The sequence below is a fragment of the Euprymna scolopes genome, chromosome 37 (assembly GCF_053919585.1).
Source record: "Euprymna scolopes isolate OS-2025 chromosome 37, ASM5391958v1, whole genome shotgun sequence".
NCBI classification, from domain to species: Eukaryota; Metazoa; Mollusca; class Cephalopoda; order Sepiida; family Sepiolidae; genus Euprymna; species Euprymna scolopes.
Window position 1 is genome coordinate 12,389,782 of NC_136518.1, and position 26,930 is coordinate 12,416,711.

A 26,930-nucleotide genomic window follows, 5' to 3' on the forward strand; every position below is an offset into this window, starting at 1 on the left:
ATCAAGGCCCAGAAGCCACTCGGGGATAAGGGTTATTGCGTGTACAGTAATCAATGGGATAGTATTGTAGTAATCGTTAGTATTGGAGATTTGATAAAGTGTCTTACTTAAGAGAGCAGTTCATCAGGAATTTGTTTATGTTGGACTTGAAGACATCCAGATTGTAGTCAGGTGAGAAACAGGCAAACAGAAGAGAGTTCCACAGGCGTGCAGTTCTAAGAAAGAAGCTTTGTTCATGAAATCTACGTTTTGGTTTTGGCACAGATACAGAGTGGGGAAAATTTTTGACAGTGGTTTCAGCTAGACTGGTGTTTGTTGTGAAAGATTGGCGAGGGGGGACCAGATATTGGAGCTTAGACAAGCACTTGCCATGGAAATAACGATAAAACAAAGACAGGCTCGCAACGTACGTCTCTTCTGTGGGAGAGAGGTTGCAGGGAAGAGAAAAGTGCATCCCCCACAAAGCCTTGAAGTCTATTTTGTACTCTGTCAAGGCAAGATAGGCTGTTTTTAGCAGCTCCTGCCCAGATGTGGCAGTAGTACTCAATCCTTGGACGTACTTGGCTTTTATATAGATAGAGAATTGCATCAGCAGTGAGATATCTTCTGGAGCAGTAGAAGGATCCCACTATTTTTCTAGTGACCTTGGCAACTGACTTGATGTACATGTTCCATTTTAGGTCAGGAGTAAAGGTCAAGCCCAGAAGCTTATCAAAACATGGAGCTTCCCCTAGACGAGAGCCATCTATTTTAATTGATGCCAGATGCCTTCTATAGTTATTGTTATCTCACCACATTTTGGTGAGGCAACAACTGAAGTAGGCCAGAGGATGAGTTGGCCGAATCGTGGTAAAAAACAACTATGAAGATAAGGATAACAGTTCGCAAATAAATATACAAATTACTGAAATGTCACTAAATTCAGCTACCCACAGAAAACTTTCTCATCTCCAGTACTTGTAAACAATAAGCTACCCATCGAAAACTCTTCTGAAATTAACCATGGCTCTCAATTCAGCATAAGCATGTAAAATTTGAATAAAAAAATAAAATTTATTATTTAGATCAGAAGACCATATAGTGTCTTTGTATTAAAAAGGGAGATAATCTTTCATGGCGTGTCAACTTTATGCAAAAACAATAAATTCTTACCAATCTTCTGAGTTTAGGGAGTCACCGAAACCAGGAGTGTCAACAACTGTAAGTCGCAATTTTACGCCACGTTCTTCGATTTCAACTGTGGAAGCATCAATCTTCACTGTCTGGCTGATTTTTTCTGAAAGAAAAAAGAAATTTATGAATTGTAAAAAAAGCACTCAGCAGAGTGGATATCTCCAATGTAAACTCTTCTGAAATTAAACATGGCTTTCAATTCAAAAGAAGCATGTAGAATTTGAATAAAACAAGCTGACCATGCGGGGTCCCCATTCCACGAGTGAAAAATTTACTTTCACCCATGACTAATGCCTATGCAAAAAAAAAAAAAAAAAAAAAAAAATCCATGGCACAGTTATAGAAAAAAGTGCAAACAAATAAACAGACGAACGATTTTAAAGCAATTTTAACCCTATAATGGCCCCTAAGATGATAATCAGAGTTATCCCACAAAATCCGTTTTGGCAAAAATGTACTTTCACCATGACTAATGTTCATGCAAAATTTCAAAAAAATCTAAGGCGTAGTTATTGAGAAAAGTGTGAAAAACGAATAGGAGTGAATTAGGTCCAATCCCTCCTTTGTTGGGTTAGGGTTAGGGGGGGGACCAAAAATAAAATTTGATTGGAGTTAACGACCTTTAAACCACAAAAAAATCTAAAAAGGCAATCTGTAGAGTGGATATCTCCACCAATGTACATGAACAACAATAAAAAATACTATATTAAAAAAAAAAAAACGTCACTGATTATTTCCTTTTTCCTAGAAGAGAGTCGGATAGATTAGATTGTTTGTTTTTTGTTTTTTTTTAAGATGTGGATTGGTTGGTTGTTTTACAGCGTATCAACCCTTTTCAGGTTATTTAATGCCGAATCCAGTGATTTTGAAGAAATTGAAGAGATTTTGAAGAGTATATTTGTTTTTTGTTTTTTTCAAGTCAGTTTCTATTTAACCCATAGTTGGGACCCTAACAGGTACTACCACTCAGGGTCAGAGTGGACCTGGGAGCAATGGTAATTAAAGGATAGCTCCACACTCCCCAAATCCTGCAAACTGGGGCCTTACCATTGGATATAGTTTAAGGTCATATCCAGGATCGACTCATGTGGAAGAAGTCTATCTGAACTATTGGGTTTGCTAAGCAGTTTTTTTTACTTTGTGTTTGGAGCACAAGGTAGAGCAGGTACTTGCATGATTACAAGAGTTAAAAGTGGATAAAACAGGTTCCAAAAAATTTTGCCATTACTAACTAGCAGAGCGTTACTGAGGGAAGAATCTATGAAGAATGTGGTGATGTATAGAAGTTAAACCTGGACAGTGAGGGTTGAGGATATGCGTCACATGGAGAAATAATATGAGAATGATATGAATGTTTGTAGAAGCATGAATCTCCGATTTAATAAGGGATCAAATAGCAACAAAACGATACGAAGAGTTTACAAACCTGAAGCAGATGGAATGTGTCGTTCTGGGTAGAGGTCAGCAAGGAATAAACTGTTCACCAAAGTCGACTTGCCCAAACCAGATTCCCCTGAAAAGAAAAAGAAAGATGAAGATACTTTTATAAAATAAATAACTGACTTTACCCAATAGATGTTGGGTTGGAACATCTATTGACAATTTCAAAATTTTGTTGTATAATTGTTTTAAATACGAGTAACCTTTTTTTATGGTGCTGTAAGAGTTATACATATAAAAAAAGTTTGCATTATTCATTTCGACCGGCAGAATTCTTTAAAAAATCTTTTACAAAGGAGTCATGAGGCCACTCGAGGATAAGAGTTAATGTGTGTACAGTAGTCAATGGGACAATATCATAGTAATCGTTAAACTTGAAGACAACCACATTGCAGCCAGCTGGAAAGCAAGGAAATGGAAGAGAGTTGACAAAATGTTCCAAAGAAGGACATTTTTTTTTTTTTTTAGTTATTATATAGTTTTAAAGAAACTTTCAAACATACACATACAATTTTTATATTCAACTTTCATTCAGAAATAAATATAATTTTCCAAAATTGTTTGGACAAAGAATACAAGATTTATATTCATTTCTTTAATTCATGGATTTTTGATGTAGGTTCATTGCCTCATAAGAAAAATCATTAGCAAAATATTAATTCTGGTTTGATATAATTTTGCTATTTAGCACATACATAGAAAATATAGAAGAAACTAAGGAAATTAATATAAATATTGTATTCTTTGTCCAAACAATAAGTTTGTTTTGAAAATTAAAATTTAAATATAAAAACTGTAGATTTTAATTTGCTCTATCTAGTATATTGAGCAATTATTTGGCTGGGATTGTCTTATATAAAAACATTACCTTCCAAAAGTATTTTGCAAGACTTGAAACCACAAGAATTATTAATCTGTGATTTAATTCATCTCATTATTCATTGATATAGATATATATATATATATATATATATATACATACATATACACATACACACACACACACACACAGTCCTGGTCAAAATCATAAGACCACTTAAGTAAGCGTTTACGCATATTATCGAATTTTTAATCAAACAAATGGTTGAAACCATTGCCAAAAGGGAAAGTATGATGGAAAAAAATGAAATCTGCTTCATTCGAAACCTTAACCCTGACCTAATAATTATTTTTTAAAAGACAAACATTTTTCACCTGGTACAAATGATAAGACCACTGATAATTTATCTAACAAAAGGCAATTATAAATTACTAAAAAGGGTCTCAGTATTTAGTATAGCCTCCATTATTACGAATTACTTCAGAAATTCCTTCGGCATGCTTGCGACTAAGTTTTTTATCAGTTGCGAAGGAATTTTATCCCATGTACTGAAAACTGAATCAGAAAGTTCCTTTATCGAATCATACTGGGTTCCATCCTTGAACACTTCTTTTGCCATCCATCCCCAATGATTTTCAATGGGATTGAGGTCCGGAGAACATGCTGGATGATCTAACAATTCTATATTTGAAGAAAAGTATTCTCGTGCTTGTGGAGAAGTGTGTATAGCAGCGTTGTCTTGATGGAAAATCCAATTTCTTCCACACAGACATGGACCTTCAGTCCTGATAGAAGCATTTTCAAGCATTGAAATTTACTTCAATGATGTTTGCCGGCCTTTCACTACTTGCAACTTTAGGGTCCCAGCTGACGAGAAAGCACCCCAGATCATTAAAGACCCTTCTCCATTACGCCGAGTTGAAAAAGTCTCTTTGGGCAAATTTTTATCAAGCCAATAGTGTTGAAATCCATCTGGACCATCTAGATTAAACCTTTTCTCATTGGAGAAAATTACATTTTCCCACTTCTCTTCAACCCAAGTCTAGTATTTGGCAGCATATTTAAGTTAGTTAGTTTTGTGTTGTTCAAGACGTGGTTTCTGCAGTAGCTTTAAATGATTGAAACCCTTCATTTTCAGATGCCTTCTGATGGTTTTAGGACTACATTCTGCTGCTGTTTGGCTTTTCAATCGACTTGAGCTCATACTGAAGTTTTTTTTAAACTTCTGATATGGTGATCCAGTGATGGGGCTATTTTTTTTGGTCGACCTGGACTCTTTTTGTGCCCATATTGATCTGGATTTCTTAAATAATTTGTGATGAGCGTTTTGCTACGATTCACTTCGTTTGCAATGGATCTATGGGAGAGTCCACCCCTATTAAGCTCAAAGATCCTTCCTCTCTCAAACTGATAATGGTTTCCCTTTTGCCATTTATAATTTAGTAAGATGTTTTTTATCCACTAACAAGTTGCTTTTAGTAACATAGAAAGCTTTTCGTATTCATTTTTTCAAAACTAGCCGATTTTATTAAAGTGGTCTTATCATTTTGACCAGGTGAAAATGTTTGTTTTTTTAAAAAATAATTATTAGATCAGGGTTAAGGTTTCGAATGAAGCAGATTTCATTTTTTTTCCATAATATTTTCCCTTTTGGCAATGGTTTCAACCATTTGTTTGATTAAAAATTCGATATTATGTGTAAACGCTTACTTTCTTAAGTGGTCTTATGATTTTGACCAGGACTGTATATATTAGTGTACACTGTCAAAAATACAGATGAAAGAAAAAAAAAATGCTTTGCCAGTGTTAACATCCAATATTTATCGACATTTTTCTAAAATAGTCACAGAAAATCGTGGAATTATTTAAATTGTTGATGCAGGGCTTTACATTGGGAGTGAAATAGTCTCATTTACGAGTGATTTTTCCAAGTGGTGACTAGAAATAATAAAATGCTTATCTTTTGGCGATTTTTTTTTTTTTCACTGACAATTTCCAAAGCTTATTACTGAGTGGAAAATGTCTTTTCAACCTTTGTTTTTTAATAAAATGAGCAAAGTCAAATTATTAAAACAATAAAAGGTTTAATAGAACAATACCAGTTTATTTAAAAAAAAAAAAAAAATTTTTTAATGAAGGCTGTTTACAAAACGTCTGAAGAATTTTGAATGTTCACACTTTCAAATCTTAACATAAAATAAAGTGCATATTTGGAATATATTCATTGAAAGAAAAAAATACCAAATATTTTAATGATGTATGTACTCGTGATGGAATGAAGATGTCATATTCCAAAAATCATGTAGGTTTGGTTAGTAACTTTTATAGTTAGTGTTTACAAGAATCTACTCTCCAGGGAGAGCGAAAGGGTTCGACAACACCGTCTTTTAGAAGATAATGAATTTTGGATTGAATAAACTATTAATGGATTGGTGAGGGTCTTCTGGATTTTGTAGCAATAAGCTTGCAACTAGACGATAAATGTTCAAACATTTATCATCTGATTGCATGCCTATTGCTACTAAATTTAAAAAGTTTTTTTTTAATAGCATTTTTCAAGTTAAATTCAGTTTCCAGTTAAAAATTGAATCATAGAAAAGTCTTAAAATGTACCCTAGTGACCCCTGAAAATTGACCCTTTTTTTAATTCGTGGACACACCCTCAAACCCACATTTTGATTTCTTGCAATACAATGCCTTTTCCTTAGTTGAGAAAAAAACAGTTTCAACAATGGTCGGAGGTTTCATCGACCAAAATGTTGTCCTAATAACATGCAGGATGAGAATAATTGTCCAAATAATCAAAACAATACTAACATTACAATATATATATATATATATATATATATATATATATAATGTGGTTTCACCCAAAAGAAACTGCTCATCAAAATAAGGATCCCAATTCAAAACAAAAGCCACAGCCGACGACCCCTCGACAAGAATTCCGTGAAATAGTACAATTCACGATAGAATAACATTCACAACTTTCCCAGCTTCAAATTGATACAACACACGAATACAAAGCTCAAACAGATGACTCTCTACAGTACGTTAAAAACACAAAAACAAACATAAATTAAAAATGAAAACAACGACCAGCGCTGCAAGCTGCTTTCTCTACAACTACGTCTGCCGGGCAAGTAGAAATACAGTGAGTTATTTCAACAAGAGGCAGATCAGCCCGGCTCGTCAGGCAACAAGGGTTGCTCCCACCAGCAGCTCAACCCAACACCGCATGAGCAGCAGCCAATGGGTTAGGCTATCTCCCCCAGACAGCAGCCGAGCCCAGCAGTAGCAGCAGCCACTTGCTCCCAACTTACTTGTAGCAGCAGCAACTCGCCATCGACTCGATTTCCAGTAGCCCAGCATCCCAAGTCAGCGCATATTTCCTATAGCCACTGGCGACGACCTCATAGCCGTACCAATCCAAACACCAGCTGGACTCCAACCCTCAGCCTAAGACCTACTTCCATTCAGTTTCTTTTTGGAAAATAAACCTGGACAGATTTATATTCGTTAACGACGGTACCTACTGCGTTTGTCATCTCTTCTTTGTCATTGTTGTTTTTAGTCTTTTTTTTTTGCTCGTGTCATCTTTTAGTTGTAGGGTTGATTGCCATCGACATTCGGCCCCGCAACATATATACATACATATATATCTACTATTATATAAAAGTCACTTTGTGTGTAAGTTCCTTCCTCATAGGTTCCGAAACGACTGAGCTTATCTTTTGCAAATTTCACACAAAGGTAATTTATATGTAAATGTTATTCGTTAAATTGTTAGATAATTTTCTAGAATAACTTCTTAAATTTAGTAATCAATTAAAACTTCTTAAATTTAGTAATCAATTAAAACTTCTTAAATTTAGTAATCAATTAAAACTTCTTAAATTTAGTAATCAATTAAAACTTCTTAAATTTAGTAATCAATTAAAACTTCTTAAATTTAGTAATCAATTAAAAAATGGAATTTTAATCTGATGAAATAATTCGAAATAAGAAAAATGCTTTTTTGTTTTAATCTAATTATTTTTTTTTACTGCGCAATAATTTATATCAGTTTGAGATAGATTAAACATTAAAAAAAAAAAAAAAAATTGCTTTGTTTGAACAAAGTCCACTGATATCGTCCTGTTGCTAGGGGCATATGTGTGAGAAAAAGCATAAGTAGTTCAGGGAGAGGTCTCCTACAAGAGAACCAATTATTTTTTTTATAGCAATTTCTAATTTAATTTAAATATAAAAAATTTAAGGATTTAAAAAAAAAAAAAAATTTTATAAAGGTATTTTATCTTAAAAAGTTTATTTTTAGATATTGTTTAAACATGGGTTTAAAAAAACTTTTTTTTTTTTTACTGAATTAGAGTGACACATTTGTTTCTGTGATATGGTATTTTGCCAAATTGCCCACAGAAGCGTGAATAAATAAACAAACCACGTTCCTGTAAAATATATTCATAGACTAGTGGTAATCGATAGTGTTTATACATTTTTTTGTTTTATTTTAAGAAAAAGAAAGTAATACGTTTGAACTTAAAATAACTCGGTATTTGTTTCAAACAGCTCTGATCACCACAAACTAACGGTGCCGCAAGTTGTGGCTGGAATCGTATTTTTTATCGTACAATCTTTGATCATAAAATAACCTCACCAGCAACGAGCGTAGTCGCTCACATCAATACTGACTGCCAAAAGTGATACCACCTAACCTACAGATGATACAAATCATCGGTTATAGTAAAAATTGTTTATTCTTTTTGACTTCCGGTTTCTGTTCCAGACAGGATGAAGATAACAAGCAAGATATGGTCCCCTTTGATAACTGATTATCTTCTCAGATAACTTGAAAGACCCTCCCCCTTTTCTCCAAGTTAAAGTTCACTTTTACACAAAAAAAAAAAAAAAAAAAAAAAAAAAAAAAAAAACGTGTCACCTCTTTATCAATCAGTACGAAAAAAAGAGCAAGTAAAAGTCAGCCAAATCTTTGTTTGGGTGAAGCCCTGCCATTTGCTCATGCAAACATCAATCCGTGGGAGGGAATGACAAATAATCTGATTTGTTAGCTGTCTAGACTAAACAGCATGTGTTCATATAAAAATGCCTATTAATACGAATCCCAAGGCAGGATATGGTTTTTCTAACAACTCCTGCCCAGATGTGGCAACAGTACTCCACCTATGGACATACCTGGCTCTTATATAGGTAGAAAATTGTATCAGAGGTAGATATCTACTGGATTGATAGAAGGATCCCACCATTTTTCCAATGACCTTGGCAACGGATTTGATGTACATGTCCCATTTCAAATCAGGAGTAAAGGTCAAGCCCAGAAGCTTGTCAAAACATGGAGCCTCCCCAAGACGAGAGCCATTCATTTCAATTGATGCTCGATATCCTTAGTATAGCAGCTTTGTCCAAACTGAATTTAATGTTCACCTGAGTAACACCGGGTATCCATGCTAGTATATATATAAATATATTAAGTTATGAAAAATGTTTATCGCAATTAGCTACACAGGGACTTCCACGTTTTGTACTTGAGAATCGTTAGACTAAAAACCAAATATACCAACAGTTTGTCTTGAAGGAAGACTGAACCGATATTAACGTTACATGGACCATGGGGGTCCACATGGACCCCGGTTGAGAACCATTGCTTTAAGTGAACAATGCAATAGGTAATTACAAGTTAGGTAACCGACTCGTAATGTATCTGGGAAACATCCCGGTTGTTTTCATACTACCATCTTAGAGGCTAGCATCGCCATCTTCTAAGACAACGGAGATGGAGGAGAGCTCGGATGTTGAGAAAGTATATCTGGATGACAAAGCTGTCAAGGTTGAACAGAGGCTTTGTTACCTTGAAGTACATGGTGGAGCAGGTTCTAGTGTGATTGCAAGAATTGGGAGTGGATGGCGTAAGTTCAAGAAAATTCTGTCATTAGAAGTGCATTACTACTGTCGACCAAGAAGAGAGTCTATCAGGCATATGTATGCAAGTGGAACTTGGTCAGTGAAGGTTGAACAGTGCTCATACAGACTTTCAATTTTCATTTTCAAGGCTTTCGATGCCTTCTTCAGACAAAAAAGTTTTCAAAACATAAGTGAAGCATGCATGGTCGCCTGTGAGTGCACAGTGAATGAGGCATAAAAAAAAAAAAATTAACTAAATTCAGCATTGGCTTCCCCCTCCCCCCAATTTAGCCCCAAAAGTCCCCAGGAGATAACAAATCTTGATGAAAATGAAAAAATGGTTTAAGGCCTTAGCATATGTAAATTCGAGTTCTGCACAATGCAAAAGAAGAAAAAAAAAAAAAAAAAAAAAGAAATGACTAAGTCTATCATTTAGCCCCAAAAGTTCCCAAATCCTGAACATATCGAAATTTGAGTTCAGCACCATGAAAAACTGCTAAATAGACATACAAAGAAAATTTTGGACGAATGTGGTAAAACAGTCCCAAAAATGTTTTTTTTTTAGCCCTAAAAGAGCCCCTGGGGCACACCCAAGAATTATCGTGAAGTAGAGACAAACAAAATTATATAGAAATCAGTTAGTTACAACTTTTCAGAAAGTTTTATAAAAATGCAAGGCATCAATTTTTTTTTTAATAAGCACAAAAGTGTCAATTTTAGCTATTTTAACCTGAAAGGCACTCTTAGGTGGGCAACCGGACTTTTTCCGGAAAATCTGTTCTGTTCCTTTTTTACTCATATCATGTTTAATGTTTGTGCAAAATTTCAAAAGAATTCCAAGATGTAGTTATTGAGAAAAGTGCAGACAGAAGAACGGACAAGGGTGAATTTACAGGTCCAGCCTCCTTTTGTTGGAGAACCAAAAATTTAAGGCAAAAAAGCTAATATTTTCATTAATATTTAAAAAAAATATATTTTCATTCAATTTTAAATTTTACTTTGGCTACATGGATTTTATGGATAAAATCTGGTAGTTTCGTGATAAAGGAACGTAACTTGAATCAACAATACCGAAATATGATGCAATTTCAGAAGAATGTATCTAGATTTTATTTTTAATATTTACAAATATTTTAATAGTATTTATTCCGATTTTATTTTTAACTAGCAAGGGGTACCCGGCGTTGCCTGGGTGTTTGGAGGTGTGTGTGGAAACTCGGGGGGGGGGGTTAAAAAAAATGTTTTGGTAGGTAAGTATGAGGATCGAACCCGAACCCTTGAGACAAAGTTGTAAATTAAAGTGTGAAAAAAAAAAAAAAAAAAAAACGTGCGACGTTAACCATTGCCCCACTGCGAGATGCTAACGGAAACACGTTTGAATTTATTTAATTACTTGGAGATCAAAACAACCCTGTTAAAAAAAAAAAAAATATTGGCCGGGTGTTTGGAGGTGTAAAAGAATAAAGTTTTAGTAGAAAGGTAGGCTTGAACCCTGAATCTTTGACGCGGAGGTGGAAAGGAAATGGAAAAAAAAAAACCCTGCGACCTAACCCTCTCCACCACCGGGAATAGATGAATTGATGTGTGTTAAGTTGACGTTTATAAACTGAAATTAGCAGGTGCGACAACGTCAAGTTGCGTGATGTTTGACTTAGTTTTGTGCTGGAAGCCAGTTTGTTTTCCCCCGCTACGTGGCGATCAAAAAATATCTCGAAAATAGCTTGTAAAAGTCGGGTACATTAAAGATAGCTGCGACCCGAGTTTCTTAGTCGTAGATATTATTATTGAGACAGCATATAAAAAGTTTTAAGAACGAGCGAGCCAACCGAGAATCACGGCCAAAAAAGTCTTTTGTAGACATACACAAAAAGTGAACACACATACATACATTTTCGCTTTTATATATATATACTAGCGGGGGGGGGTGTACCTGGCGATGCCCGGGTGTCTTGAGGTAAATCAAAACTCCAGGGGGGGGGGGGTTAAATAATAATAAAATGAAATAATAAAAAAATGTTTTGGTAGGTGAGTATGAGAATCGAACCCGTACCCTTGAGTTTGAAATTAATGTGTGAAAAAAAAAAAAAAAAAAAACGTGCGATGTTACCATTGGACCACCGCGACATACAGCGTAGACGTGTTTTATCTAACTATAACTATAAAAACAGGCGTGCGTAATAAAAGTTAACTTTGCTGCTTCCATTTGACCTAATTAACAAGGTCAAATAGAAGTCACGCAGCGTAAGCGTCTGTTCCCGGCGCATTGCCGCGGACACGTCCGTTTGAGTTTAGTTTCATTTTATTCATACCAAAAAGCCCAATCAACACACGAGAAGCCAACATAACAATAATTTTGTAAAAATCGACGTAAATAAATCTATACGCTATGCGCTTTCCTAATTCCTAGATATTATGATATAGGACATATATACACAGTTTTAAGCGATAGTAACGACCTCAGGAGTGCGTGCAAAAGAAGCCTTTTGAAGACATACACGAAATGATCACACACATTTTGCCTTTTATATATATATATATATATATATATATATATATATATATATATATATATAGATTAAATATAAATTAGTATTTATCATAAAAATAGAGGATGATGAGAAAAGGGGAAAAAATCATCATTTCCACTTGTGTCTTGTGTTTACATTGTAAAAAAAACAAAAAAAACCCTACTTTCCATCAAGAACAAGGGTCTCCTTTCTTGGGGAACTGCCACACCTTATTTATTCAGCTTTGTCAGTTGCATTCCCTGATAAGAATAAATCTCTTCCGGAAAAACTAAGAAATCATAAAAAAACATCTATTGTACAAGTGCAGTGTTAACTACTCATTTTACGCCTGCGCCTGGTTTTGTGGGTCCACTTAAAACTCTGCTATATTCCCTTGTTCTTGATGGAAAGGTTTTTTTTTTTTAATTTATTATTTTTACATTGCAAACACATCAAGACACAAATGGATTTTTTTTACCTCTTTTTTTTCAAAATCTTTTTATTATCTCCATTTTTATGATAAAGACTTATTTGTATTTTGTTGTATATAAATAAATATATGTACATCCATCATGTCACGCGAAGGTTAGTGCGTAAAACACGTGCCTTTTCTATTCCCTCTCCTCAAACAAAACCATGGTGTGGGGAAGCGAGAAAGCAAATAAGTCAGACAACCATGCCAAAGTTACCCTGACACTTGAAATAAATTTAGAAAAAAATTAACAAATCTTCCACTTTAGAAATAAACATTTCTCTTTTTCAGCCAATTAGAAATAATATATACAAATAGTTATCACAAACCAGCCTAGAGTTTAGTGTGCAGAAAATGCATAAATACAATGAAATTTCATTCAATTTCAACACATCTTCCTTGGTCATTTTATTGTAAACTTTGAGATAAACAAATCCTTGCCCTTTTGGCTAGAAGCAATAGATAGAACACTTCAACTTTTCTGTTCTGTTAATGAAGGGGAAATTCTTGTAGACCGAGGCAATTTTAATTTTTGTTTCAATCCAAACATTTTTAGGGAGCTGGATTCTCACCTTTTTAAAAACTGACCTTGTGTCGAATTGCCTTTGCAGACAGGCAAGCAAATTTGTTTATTTGTTTTGGAGTTATGATCATATCTGGATATAAAAAAATTTAATCTTTTCTCTTCTAGCTGTTTTGCTTGTGTCATATATATATTTAGTGGGGATGGTAATTAATAAAAACTGAAGAAAGTGCTCAACACTGTTGTAGAGCAAATATGCGTTTTATTTTTTTATTACCGTATCTTTCTGTTAAGTTACATTATTGTTTTGGCTACACGGCCGTTTTTTTTGGCCGTCTGTAGCGCCCTCAGACTTTTACAGAAAACGCTGAGGACGCTACAGACGGCCAAAAAAACGGCCGTGTAGCCAAAACAATAATGTAACTTAACAGAAAGATACGGTAATAAAAAATAAAACGTATATATATATATTAGATGTACCAAGCATTACCTGGTATTAAACGTAACGTTAAATTCCTTTAAAAAATATAAATTTAAAAAAAACAAAAAAAACGAAAGCAACCGAGATATGCACATGTAAGTATTATGTTTTTTTTCCAAACAGTTAACTTCTTGTAAGTAAACAAAAAAATTTTTAAATACTCGAACTGAGATCGAAACCAAAACCTAAAGTCAGTAAGTCAAGTACGATAACCATTAATCCAGCTTGATACGATCTTTAGAAAAGTATTTTCAAACCTTTTTTACATAAGGAAGCTGCCATGTGACTGATTCACTATGTGCAGTCATGAGACAGTTGACAAAAAGATAAAAATCCGATGACTCCCGCCTCGGTACCAATTTTTCAATTTTGACCCCTTAGCAGCCCTTTTTTCTGGATGAAAACAGATTAAAAAGTTTTCTACATGTCAGAATACCCTATATACCAAATTTCAAGTCTGTGAATCAAAAATTTGTTGAGTATATAGGTTGAGAGTAATTCTCACATACACATTCTCATGTATATATATAAAGTGACATTTTCTGTCTGAGGAATGGTCTCTAAGAAACTCCTGCCTATTTTTTTTTTTCTATAGACTAAACACTTGATATATATAATGGATTTGGATCTGTGGATGAAATTCGATTTGGTCTTTAGCTGGTAAAATTAGCTGCAGTAGAGACTGTTCCGCACGCACACTAACAATATCATTATATATATATATAACATTTCTGACATATATAAGTGACATTTTCCTAAATGCTACAATTATGCACAATGTTGAAAATATGCATAAATAGAAGCGAGCATAATCTTTCACGAAAAACACTCCTCTAGCTGAAACCACTGTCAATAATTTTCCCCACTCTTTATCTGTGCCTAAACCAAAAATGTAGATTCCATAAACAAAGCCTCTTTCTTAGAACTGCGCGACTGTGGAACTTTCTTCCGTTTGCCTGTTTCCCAGCTGACTAGAATTTGGTTGTCTTCAAGTCCAACATAAACAAATTCTTGATGATCTGTCCCTTTAAGTAATCCAATTTACCAAATTTTCATTACTAACGATTACTATAATATTATCCCATTGGCTATTATACATTCAATAATCTTTATCCTCGAGTGGCCTCCAGGCCTTAAGTGGTGATCCCCATGTAAAAAAAAAAAAAAAAAAAAAAAAGAAACCAAACATCCAAGAAGTCATAAAAAAAAAAAAAAATGAATGAAAATTCGGTTTTCAAAGGAATATGCAAATTAACCTTTATAAAATCGTTCACATATCCATAACGGAGTATATTCAGGTCTAATAATTTTTTTAATTAGAAAATGTAAGCATTTAATATCAATGTCAGTGCGATAGAAAACTCAACTTTATAAAAGTATAAGATTCTGTGGACCGTCCGGTACGATTCCTATATATACTATTTATTCAAAAGAAGTCTACATTCAATGAGTAAACTCATTTGCATATTACATTAAACAAATCCTATTTTATTAACTCGATGTTATTTGTTGCAATAAAACCTTTTTAATTGTTGAAGTTGATTTATTTTCAATTATTAATAGCTGACAACAGTTGCATTTAAAACCGGAAGTTTATTTATTTAAGCTATAGAAGTTATTTCCCTTTTAAGCTATGAAAGTTACTTCACGTTTGATTTTCATAAACCAAGATGGATGTGTTTTATGTTTTCCTAAATCCAACATGTGGTCACTTTGCATAAGAAGTTAGGATATTTGGTGTATCTTAAAACATATTGCTGGGTGGAGGGATGAGTCGCATACTACTTAACCGGGCAAGGCCGGGTACATGCAGCTAATATGTGTAGAGATATAAGAGACGCACACACACACAAAGCAGAGATAGGTGGATTCTGAGTGAAAAAGTCAGATCTCCCGCTTAAATCGAAATCGGTTGAGATATTTTTTTTGTAATCAAATGTACTACTTGAAATGCAGCAAAATTGCAGCATTTTTAAAGGAAGTTGTTAAAATGATTTTGACTCTTAATGAGGGTATGACTCCAATGAATTCAACGATCCTTTTTATAACCACAGTTATAACAATCAACCAACCAGAAACTTCAAAAGTTATTATAAAAAAATGTTGAAGTTTGGATTCAATCAGTTCGCCGTCAGCCTCTGTCTCGAAACAACTGAATCGTAACTGCATTGATTCTTTGCCGTCATCTTTGTTACTAGGAATTACTCAACATTCAAAATCGTGACTGCATTGATTCTTCGCCGATTTGATTTACTGCCACCATCTTTGTTCGACATAATACCTCAAAACTTGACAGAAGTGATGAATCAAAACTCACTTAAATATCACGATGTCAGCACAAAAATGGTCCAGTATTTCTTACATAACAAATGAATGGAACTTTACAAACACATCTTTTAAAAATTATAAATAGCAAAATTGTTTACAAAAATAAAAAAAATTTTTTAAAAATTAGGACAAATCTTAACCATTAAATTTATTCATTGCGGACTGTTATCCTCATCTTTATTATTAGTTGTTTCACGACGTTTCACCCAACTATTCCTCTGGTCTTCGTCAGGTGGTAATCAAAACGGGATAGGAACTCCGAATCTCCTAACTGCATTCTCAGCAATTACTGCCATCCATAGTTGTTGTTGTCTCACCCCGATTTGGCCAAGTAAGCCTCTGGCTGGCTTTGGGTAGGATTGATTTATATGATAAGCTTAGTAGGATTGAAACCGCCATCTTCAGACAATTCTCATCTGGAACCGTAGAGATTCAACGTTTCTATCCCCTATGCCAAGGGCCTGTGAAAAAACAACTAAAAAAGATGAGGATAATAGTCAGCAATAAATAAATTAATAAAGAAAACTCATCTCAATTCCAATTAAATAATATATAGAAATCTTAACCAGTTTTAGAATTCGGGATAGACTTTGCTTTTCACATTTTTTTTTTAATTTTTGTATTTTTTTGTTTTTATCTAGACAAAAAAATTCCAGGGAAAAACAAAGAAAAATGAAATCCCAAAGAAACTAGAATTCTCAGCTTTTTTTTTGGGGGGGGGGGGATAAATAAATAAAAAATGGTGGATTGAAATGATTGGCTGCCTGTGAAACATCACTTTCAAGAGATTCCTACTGGTGATGGTGGCAGCAGCACTATAATCTCCTCACTATAGATCCCACCCCCACTGATAACTATCAGATCAACACAAGAGATAAAGATATGATATTTGCCAGATAACAATCACGATATACACCAGACATGGAGAGGTGCATGGTAAGTGTTTTATCAGGGTACTTGCATATTTTCAAGGACTTTTAAAAGCCTTTCAAATTTTTTTTCAAGGCCTTCTACAAACTTTTCTAAAACAAAATCTGATCCATAAACAATCTATACATCTATAAAAGTGAATGTGTGTGTGCATTTCCCTATGCAATAGCTGTCAATTTTTCATCCACAGATTAGAAATTTGATATACAGAGTATTGAGATTTGGGAAACTCTTTGTAATCGGTTTTTGGCCAGAAATTTGGCTGTTAAGGGGTCAAAATTCAACGATTCCACCTTTGAGAACTCTACCAAACGGTTTAAACACTTGAAATTTTAGATATAGGTTTCTTGGACATGGATCTAACTTAACTTGATTTGAGTCCAAAACATTAAATGTTAAGGGGTCATAATAGGGATTAAAGTTTTAAAAAAATTGACCGCTTTTTATTTTCTTTTGCTCAACATACACCTCCAAACACCCGCTTAAATGATATAATAAACCAAAAAACTTAAAAGGAAAAGTCATTTCCATTTATCTCTTTATTTCATGAAGTAGTTTTAAAAAGATCATATTCATCTGCAGAAGATCTAATTTGCATATTCTTTTAAACGTTCATTTTAATTCCCCATTAGTTTTTTCAGTGTTCTTATGGAATGATCATCTATTAACTATTACGTGTAATTATATTCATGCAGATATTATACATGATTTATACTGGCATAAAAGGTTATAGTAAGCACAGATCACTATATATATATATATATATATATATATTTGTTTAAAAACTCCTGTCAGTTTTTGGTCTACACGGCATAAAACTTAATCTATATTTGAATATATATTCGAACCCATGCAAAACTTTATATTTGGGTTTTACCTGGAGAAAGAAATTAATGTAAAAGTGTGAAAATTAAAAAAAAAATGGAATTTACCAGATGAAGGTCGAACAACAGCTTTGCGAATATGCATGAGTAACGTAATAGCTATTGGTTCATGTTTTAATTTTTAGTATTGCAGCAAACATGTCTTAATAGCTCAGGCATTAACTTCAAAGGAAAAAGTAAATCGTAAGCTAAACGTTTTGGTTTCGATTCTCGGTGGTGGCCTGAGAGTCATTTTTTTTTTTTTAATTTTAACTTTTTAAAATCATAACTATATATTGGGTACAATATAATAATAGAGAATTGGCTTTATAATAAATACAAAATCAGCATTAATCAAAATATCATGTTAAGCATATTTTTACAACCAGGCAATGCTGTTTGCCAATTCCTGTCGCATTACCAGTGTTGTATCCCTGTACTCGTTTTTCAAGTAATTCAACAGAATGTGTTCTAACAAACTTACTGCACTTGTATTCCCCCCCCCATACACACACATTCTATGAAAACACTTCCGACCCACTTGATTAGTTGCAAAATTCCCCCCATTTACTGTAAAGGTTCGTAGATGCAGAAAAATTATCTACTCAAATTGCTTTTTTTTCTACGGACTGGTTGTCTTTAGAATTCATAACCTGCTTCCTCGACTGCACCAACATGCAGAAATTTAAATGTAATGTGAACAAATAAATATAATGCTGACCAAGTTCCCATGTAGCAGCCACCTCCACCAACGTCTCAGTGGAAATATGCCTGGGGGGGGGGGAATAAAAATAAATTTTTAAAAAAAGATTTCTTTTTCACAGAAAACAGCTAATTTATTTTTCTTTTTTAACGGCTAAATTATTTAAATAGATTTATTCAAAATTTGGTTGTACACTAATAATTCATCTTCCTAGGAATCTCTGCTAGTAAATTCGAGGTTCATTTTTTTATTTTTATTTTTTTTTTATTCAATTTTCACCCCAAACAAGGCACAGTGCCACTTTGAAGCAGGGGGCTACTATTAGGGAATTAATTAGCGGGGTCATTATGAAGGGAGAAGAGTAGAAAGATGTTTGTTAACATTACACTTGAACTTCTGCATATCATTGCAGTTGGGAAAGCAGAATCCCGGAAGGGAGTTCCAAAGACCCGCAGTTCTGGGGAAGAAACTATTGGAGTAAAAGGCTTTCTTGCAGCTAGGGATCTCTACTGTAAAGGGATGAGACTTAGTAGCTTGTCGGGTTTGTCGGGGGTAGTTACGTCGGGGAGGTACAAGTGTTTGCAGTTCGTCAGAGCATTCACCATTAAAGTATTTGTAGAACAGGCAGAGGGATGCAACATCTCGTCGATGGGACAGAGGTTGAAGCCTAGATAACAGTTCAGGACCTATCAGGTTGGCGACTCTTTTTTGAACCCTGTCCAGGAGCGAGAGACAAGCAGCAGATGCACCAGCCCAGATGTGACAACAGTACTCCATACATGGGCGGATGGTTGCCTTATAGAGGTATAGGATACTGGCAGGCGTAAGTAGTTTTCTAGCACGGTAGAGGGAGCCAACCTTCCTTGCAGCAGCCTTGGCAATGCTCTCAATGTATCTATTCCAGTTCATATTCCCTGTAAACGTTAGGCCGAGGAGTTTAAAAGAAGTACTTTCAGGCAATGTGTTCTTGGCCATTGCTATTGGTGGTAGAGAAGGTTTCTTGTAGTTATTGAAGGAAACAAGCTTAGTCTTAGCAGCATTGAATGTGACCAACCATTTTTGTCCCCATTCGACTACGGATTGGAGGTCATCCTCTAGTGTTTCTGCCATTTCCTTGGATATGTGTTCATTTGTTTTCCCCTCATATCTGTTATAGAGAGTGGTGTCATCGGCAAATATACCCATCTCCGAAACAATATTATCAGGGAGGTCGTTTATGAATATCAGGAATAATAGAGGTCCAAGGATAGACCCCTGAGGTACTCCCGCATTTATGTCATATTGTTTGGATGTATGTCCGTCGAGGACAACTTTGATTTTTCTATTACTTAAGAAGGATTTAATTACATTATGAATTCTTCCAGTGATTCCATATGATCTAATTTTCCTTAGAAGACCATCGTGCCATACCCTGTCAAAAGCCTTAGATATATCAAGGGCCACCGCTCTACCCTCCCCTGTTTTATCCAATGAACGGTATATACGTTCAGAAACTACAGTTAAGATATCTGCTGTTGAACGGGCTTGCCTGAATCCATATTGCTTGTCAGTCAGGAGTTTAGCAGCTGTTAGGTGCAGGACTAGGGCTTGATTAACTAAGGACTCAAATATTTTGGCGAAAAGCGGGAGGAGGCTAATGGGGCGATAATTTAGTGGGTCAGTTCTTTCACCAGAATTCTTGAAGACTGGTACCACAGAGGTGGTTTTCCAGCATGTTAAATATATTTGGATATTTTAGTGCCACTTAAATTCTAACAAAGATTTTGTAATCTCTAAATAATAGGATAGCATGTGTTATTTTGTGTGTCACGCTTACATCAGAGTGACCGTCATTTAATTGTTATGGACTTCCATTTCTCCATAAATAATTTTACAAAGAATTCTTCATAAGTTTTGGTTTTAATTTCGATTATAGCTGAAAGAGCTCAAATTATATATACATATATTTTTTTCATAAGTTTTGGTTTAAGCTGATGCACCCAAGTTATATGGATATATATATATATTTTTTTTTAAAATCGTAACTTTAAAATATATAAAAATCGATAGAATATTACCTTATAATAATATATATGAAATCTGCAAGAATTAAAATATATTTAAGCGACTGGGCTACACCGGGCGTCAATACTATTTTGGATAAATACTTTTGCAGTTTTAACAAAAGAGCAAAAATGTTATCAGAATGTCTCCATTTACACTAAACATCTTCAGAATGTCAACATCAATATATTACATATGAATGAGTTCCCTGTGGAATTTTCATAGGTCCCGCTAGTTCTAATGATTTCCGCTTTCATATAATTAGCCAAAGATAGTCCTGCTATCATCTCAGCACGATGAAATATCTCTTCCACAGGACGCAATTTAAGGGTGAGGAAATCCTCTACCTGGCATGCCTACCTCTGAAGCTAAAAAAAAAAAAAAAAAAAAATCAGCACTAATGCAGAATTAAAAACCTGGTACATTTTGTCTTAAGTAACACTTTATGGGCAATGTGCCAGAGACATACCAAAAAAAAAAAAAAAAAAAATTCCAGCTGTTTCAGGATGAATGGATTTTTGAATAAGAAGTTCCCCCAGGTGTGTAACGTGAAGTTCAGGGTTGACGGGGAAGGGGGGGGGGCAGACAGTACACGCCTTTTTCCACAAGCTGCCAAATATTTCTGCTTTAATATTGTTGCTAAAAATAATTGGTACTTCTTTGTTATTGCAGCGAAATCCAGCAGCCGAAAAATTGAGTTTTTATTTAAAAAAAAAATAAATAAAAATAACTTTACTTTTTTTGTCAATTTCGACAATAAACAATGTTATCTACCTAATTGTGATGTCATAATTGAATATTTCTGGAATATTACATCAACCCCATATGCCATTATTCAATGAAACAATTTATTTCAGCCATTGCTAAATTTTTGATAATTTTCAAAAAATGAATTACCTCCCCTGCTAATGTAAGCGCTCTTTAAAGCTAATATTGCTAATTTCTTCCGAAACTATTTTGCCTTATGATTAATTTTCTATCTATCGTTTTTGGATATGTTCATTACTGTAACATGTTGATTCGGTAGATACCATATTTTATAATTTAATGCAGCATGCATGAGCATGCAGGACCCCCCCCCTCCACGAGTGAAAAATTTACTTTTACCATGACTAATGTTTATGCAAAATTTTTTTTAAATCCAAGGCATATGAACAATTTGAAGGAAATTTTACCCCTGTAATGGCCCGGGGAGGGGGAGGTCACAGTTCCTATTTATTTGCCTCCTCACGAGGGTAGAGTTAGACATAAGGTTGGATTTTAATGTAGGGGGGGGGATGAAGCTCCTAAAAGCGTCCTTTCCTACTTTGACAGGGTACAAAACCATCTTAGAAATCTAGTGGGTAAGGACCTTATCGTCTCTACTACCTCTTTCTTGCAGAAGAGATGTTGCAAGTGTGTCTGTTCTATCATTATTTTTATGGCAAGTATTCGACTGAGCTTCAATCTATGGTCCCTCTCTGCAAAATGTTTGCAAAAGATACTCCCCTAGCTGAAACAACCATCAACAACTTTCCTCACTCTCAATTTGAGCCCAAGACTAAATGAAAATTCCATAAGCAGAGTTTCTTTCCTACAATCTATGGAACAATACCATGTGGCTGCTTCCCAGCTGACTATATAGCATGGTCATTTTCAAATATAATCTAAATAAGTTCCTGTTGAGCCGTCCTCTTAAATAATCTAACCTTACCAAAGTTCCACCTTTACGGATCAGGTTGTCTAAAACTTATTAACCCTCAAAGTGGCCTCTGGGAATTAATAAGCTGTGGCCCCCCACCCTAAGTAAAAAAAAAAAAAAATACATGTTGTAAAACATAGAATGTATTATACCGCTTCGAGATTTGCAAGAAACTTCGAAGCATTTAAATTGTCAAATAGAAAGTTATTTAATCTGCTCAACAAGATACATCTGAAGGTCGGAGGTTACATCGACTGAAACGTTGTAAAAAATCCGAATAATATGAATAACCAATCCTCATCTCAAAAATTCAGAAACCAAATATAAAATTGGTTTTATTAAATGAACAAAATCATCTCTAAATTATTAATTTTTTTCCTGAAACTTTTGGTGGCAATTTTTTTTTTTTTCCTTCTTGATATTCTAAATTTTTCAAATAACTTTACAAAATAATGTTTTCAATGATGTTAGTGTTGCAATATTTTTTTTAAATTTAATTAGAGTTAGCAAGACAGGAAAAAAAATTGCAATATTTATTATACAAAAAAAAGGGGCAGGATTAAAAAAATTGAAAGATTCTACTTGTAGACACTGACCAATCAAATGGAGCCACATTCTGCTAGCAACCAACCGCAATCGCTCCATAAAAAATTGGATCATTTAGAATTCCCACACATTTATCGTGTCCACAAAAAGATCTTTGTTCTTTGCCTTCAAAATTTTTAAGTCCAGCTACCCACCGAAAACTCATCACTAAGATTTATACAGATTAGCTACCCATCGGGAATTCTGAAATTAAACATGGATTTCAATTTAAAAGTGACCAAAACCCTATTCCAGGGATTTCCAAAGTTTCTGAACAGTGTGTGTGTGTGTGTGTGTGTGGATTAGGGGACGGGGCATATTGCTAGATTTTTAGAGTTACGTGGGCCAAAATAAAAAAAATATATATGACCCGATCGTGTTTTATTCATTAATTTTGATTTTTTGAAACTGGTTCTCCAAAATCTCATTCTTTTTATCATTTTCTGAATAAAAAGACAAACCATCACACTATTTTCACATACTTCCATTTTAAAAATTTTTTTCAAAAATATTGTGTTTTCCACAAAACCTCCACAGGTTTGGAGACCCCTGCCCTATTCAAAATCATACTAACCACATTGGATTCAGACCTCACAACCGTCAAAAAGGTTGGACATATATTTAACTCTCTTCAGTTAATACTGCCAGCAAAATTTAGAGAAAAAAAAAAAAAACAAACATTTGACAAAGATGTATGCCATTAAAAGTCTAAGAAAAAATTAAAAAAAAATTTTTTTTAATTACTACATTTTCATCTCAAACAAGGCACATTGCCACTTTGATGTAGGGGTCTACTATCAGGGACATAAGCTACAGGAGTACTAAGTAGGGAGTTTGGCAGCAAGATGTCGGTTCACGTTACACTTGAACTTCTGCATGTCAGTACAGTTGGAAAAGCAGGAACCTGGAAGGGAATTCTAAAGTCTAGCGGTTCTGGGAAACAAACTACTGGAGTAGAAGATTCTCTTACATCTAGGGATCTCTACTGTGAAGGGGTGGGATTTAGCTGCTTGTCAGGTTTGTCGGGGGTATTTAGTTGAGGGGGTACAAGTGCTTGCAGTTCGTCAAAACATTCACTGTTAAAGTACTTGTAGAACAGGCAGAGAGATGCTACATTTCGTCGATGGGACAGAGGCTGAAGCTTAGATGACAGTTCAAGACCTATCAGGTTGGCGACTCTTTTGAACCTTGTCTAGGAGCGAGAGACTAGTAGCAGATGAACCAGCCCAAATATGACAACAATACTCCATACATGGCGAATGGTGGCCTTATAGAGGTACAGAATACTTTCAGGCGTTAGTAGCTTTCTAGCATGGTAGAGAGAACCTACCTTCTTCGCAGCAGTCCTGGCAATGCTCTCAATGTAATTGTTCCAAATCATGTTTCCTGCAAATGTTAGGCCGAGGAGTTTAAAAGATGTACTTTCAGATAAATAGTCTTTGGCCATTGCTATTGGTGGTAGAGAAGGTTTCTTGTAATTATTGAAGGAAACAAGTTTACTCTTGGCAGCATTGAATGTGATCATCCATTTTTGTCCCCATTCTACTACAGATTGGTGGGCATCCTCTACTGTTTCTGCCATTTCTTTAGATGTGTTCATTTGTTTTCCTGTCGTGTCTGTTATAGAGCGTGGGGTCATCAGCATATATACCCATCTCACAGACAATTTTGTCAGGGAGATCATTTATGAATAATAGGAATAATCGAGGTTCAAGGGTAGACCCTTGAGGCACTCCCACATTTATATCATATTGTTTAGATGTACGACCGTCAAGGACAACCTGGATTTTTCTCTTATCTAAGAAGGATTTAATTATGTTAAGTATTCTTCCAGTGATACCGCTTGATCTGATTTTCCTGAGAAGACCTTCCTGCCATACCCTGTCAAAAGACTTAGATATATCTAGAGCTACTGATCTACCCTCCCCTGCTTTGTCCAGTGAATGGTATATACGTTCAGAGATTACAGTTAGGATGTCTGCTGTGGAACGGGCTTGCCTAAATCCATATTGTTGGTCGGTCAGAAGTTTAGCATCTGTAAGGTGATGGACTAGAGCTTGGTTAATTATGGACTCAAATATTTTGGCGAAAAGTGGAAGGAGGCTAATGGGGCGATAATTTACTGGGTCGGTTCTTTTGCCAGAATTTTTGAGAACTGGTACCACAGAAGCAGTTTTCCAGCAGGCAGGAAAGCAAGATTCATTAAGGCATTTATTGTAAAGTTAGGAGAGAACTGGAGCTACTTTGGCAGAGCACTTTTTTAATAGCACAGCCGGGATGAGATCTGGTCCACATGCTTTGAAGTGTCAAGATTTTTTATGATAGCATGCACCTGAGAAGGGGTGATTTTCAGATTGTCTAGTGTGGTGTCTGTCCGCAAAGGAAAGTCAGGGAGAGGGTAGTTAGTAAAGTTCAGTGTGGAGTTGGAAGCAAACCGACTGGCAAGCATGTTAGCCTTCTCGGTTGCTGAGCAAACGACCTCATGATTGTTGGATAGTGGGGGGAATTGTTGATTGCCCATTATTTACTTTTTTTTTTTTTTTTTTTTTTTAAATTAGTTTATTCATTTAACAAAAAATAAATAAAATAACATTTGGTGTTCTAATTTTTTCCAAGTCATTTTTTTTTCTTTATAGTATTGACCCTGAGAGACATTATTTGGCAAGGAATCTTATTGACAGTAAATTATAAAAATTGTTTAAAGGCAGTATGGAATTTCTACAGTGTTTCATTAGTAGTGGTAGTAATAACTACTACAACTACTACTACTACTACTACCGTATGGATAAATCCAAATATAAATGTATGTATTTGGAGCATTTGTTGCAAGGGAGAAAATGTTGGAACGTGAAACTTACCAACAACAAGAAGAGTAAATTCAAATCCTTTCTTGACGGATTTTCTGTGCACTTGATTGGGGAGATTAGCAAACCCAACATAGCCAATCTGTTCGGGGTTCACAAACTGAAAAGCAAGAAAAAGAAAAAAATACAGTTTAGAAAACTCATTAAATAATAAGGTTGCAATACATTCGTTAAAAGATACAAGCTACCATCTTCCAGTACTTTCCACAATATATATATATATATATATTTATTCGGGATTGAATGAGGATCAACAAATGTTCCACCCTCCAATACTTTTGTCATAGAAATCAATGAAATTACCCCCCCCCCCAAAAAAAAAGAAAGAAATACAAATGACTGCTGTCACTTAACTGGTGAGGGAGGAGACTTATTTTCTGCAAAGTTAAAAAAAAAAAAAAATAAATAAATAAAAAAAAATTCCTATTACTAACTATAAGTCCGAATTGCAAGCACCCCCCCCTCCAAACTTAGGGTTAGTGATAATCAGTTTTTTTTTTAATTTTTTATTTTTCAGGAATAAAGCCTCTGAAATTAAGCGGCAAGCAATTCTTTATTTTATGTATTTTTTTTTATATTAAGATTTTCACATTATGGACCCTTTTGAGTTAAAATCTATTTAACATTGTGTGAGAGAGAGAGGGAGAGAGATGTTCACACAAATACGTGCGCGCACACACACATGTATATTATATACAACAGTAACTTATGTGTGTGTGAACGGAACGGTCTCTACCAAACTATTCATAATTCTACAGATTTGAAACTTGATATATAGGGGATTCGGACCAGTGGAACAAATTCGATTAGGTTTTTAGCCTGTAAAAAAAACTAATACGTCCAAACCGCAAAATTGGAACCTGGCAAGTGTAAGTTGACTTAAAGTGGTCCTCTGCAAATGCAAAAATATATATTTATACGTTCAATTGCGTTTATTTATAAAGTTTTGATATCCACCTGTCCTTAGTTCAGATCGTAGCAAATAACGCTAGAGAGCCAGATATTTTTTTTTTTTTTTTTTTTTTTCATTTTTGAAATCACGACTATATTAGGTACACTATTATTATAGAGACATTTTTAAAATTTTTATTATAAATACAAAATCTGTAAATTAAAATATAGTTAAGCATATTTTATGACCAGGCAACGTTGGGTAGCCTACTAATACACACACACCTTTGTTTATCCGTCTCTCTATATTTTATGCATAAATAGTAAATAGATTTTAACTCCATAATGTCAATCTTAAAAAAAAAAAAAAAAATTATTGCAATCTCTCAATGTGAATGTTAAAGACAAATAGAGAAAGTGAGGGAGAAATAGAGAAAGTGAGGGAGAAATAGAGAAAGTGAGGGAGAAATAGAGAAAGTGAGGGAGAAAAAGAGAAAGTGAGGGAGAAAAAGAGAAAGTGAGGGAGAAAAAGAGAAAGTGAGGGAGAAAAAGAGAAAGTGAGGGAGAAAAAGAGAAAGTGAGGGAGAAATAGAGAAAGTGAGGGAGAAATAGAGAAAGTGAGGGAGAAATAGAGAAAGTGAGGGAGAAAAAGAGAAAAGGAGGGAGAAAAAGAGAAAGGGAGGGAGAAAAAGAGAAAGGGAGGGAGA

The 26,930-nt window shown here is 34.6% G+C and overlaps 1 protein-coding gene across 2 annotated transcripts in view; it reads right to left on the reverse strand.

Moving 5' to 3' along the window:
• The window catches only part of LOC145261090 (septin-2A-like), a 507,588-nt gene that overhangs the window by 31,736 nt on the left and 448,922 nt on the right, over positions 1-26,930 (reverse strand). For both annotated transcript variants that reach the window (XM_080119278.1, XM_080119279.1), the window contains exons 2-4: positions 25,327-25,432; positions 2,600-2,686; positions 1,153-1,276 (exon numbers count right to left, since the gene is read on the reverse strand). In XM_080119278.1, coding sequence (XP_079975404.1) covers positions 1,153-1,276; positions 2,600-2,686; positions 25,327-25,432 — 317 coding nt within the window. The remainder of the gene's footprint in view (positions 1-1,152; positions 1,277-2,599; positions 2,687-25,326; positions 25,433-26,930) is intronic.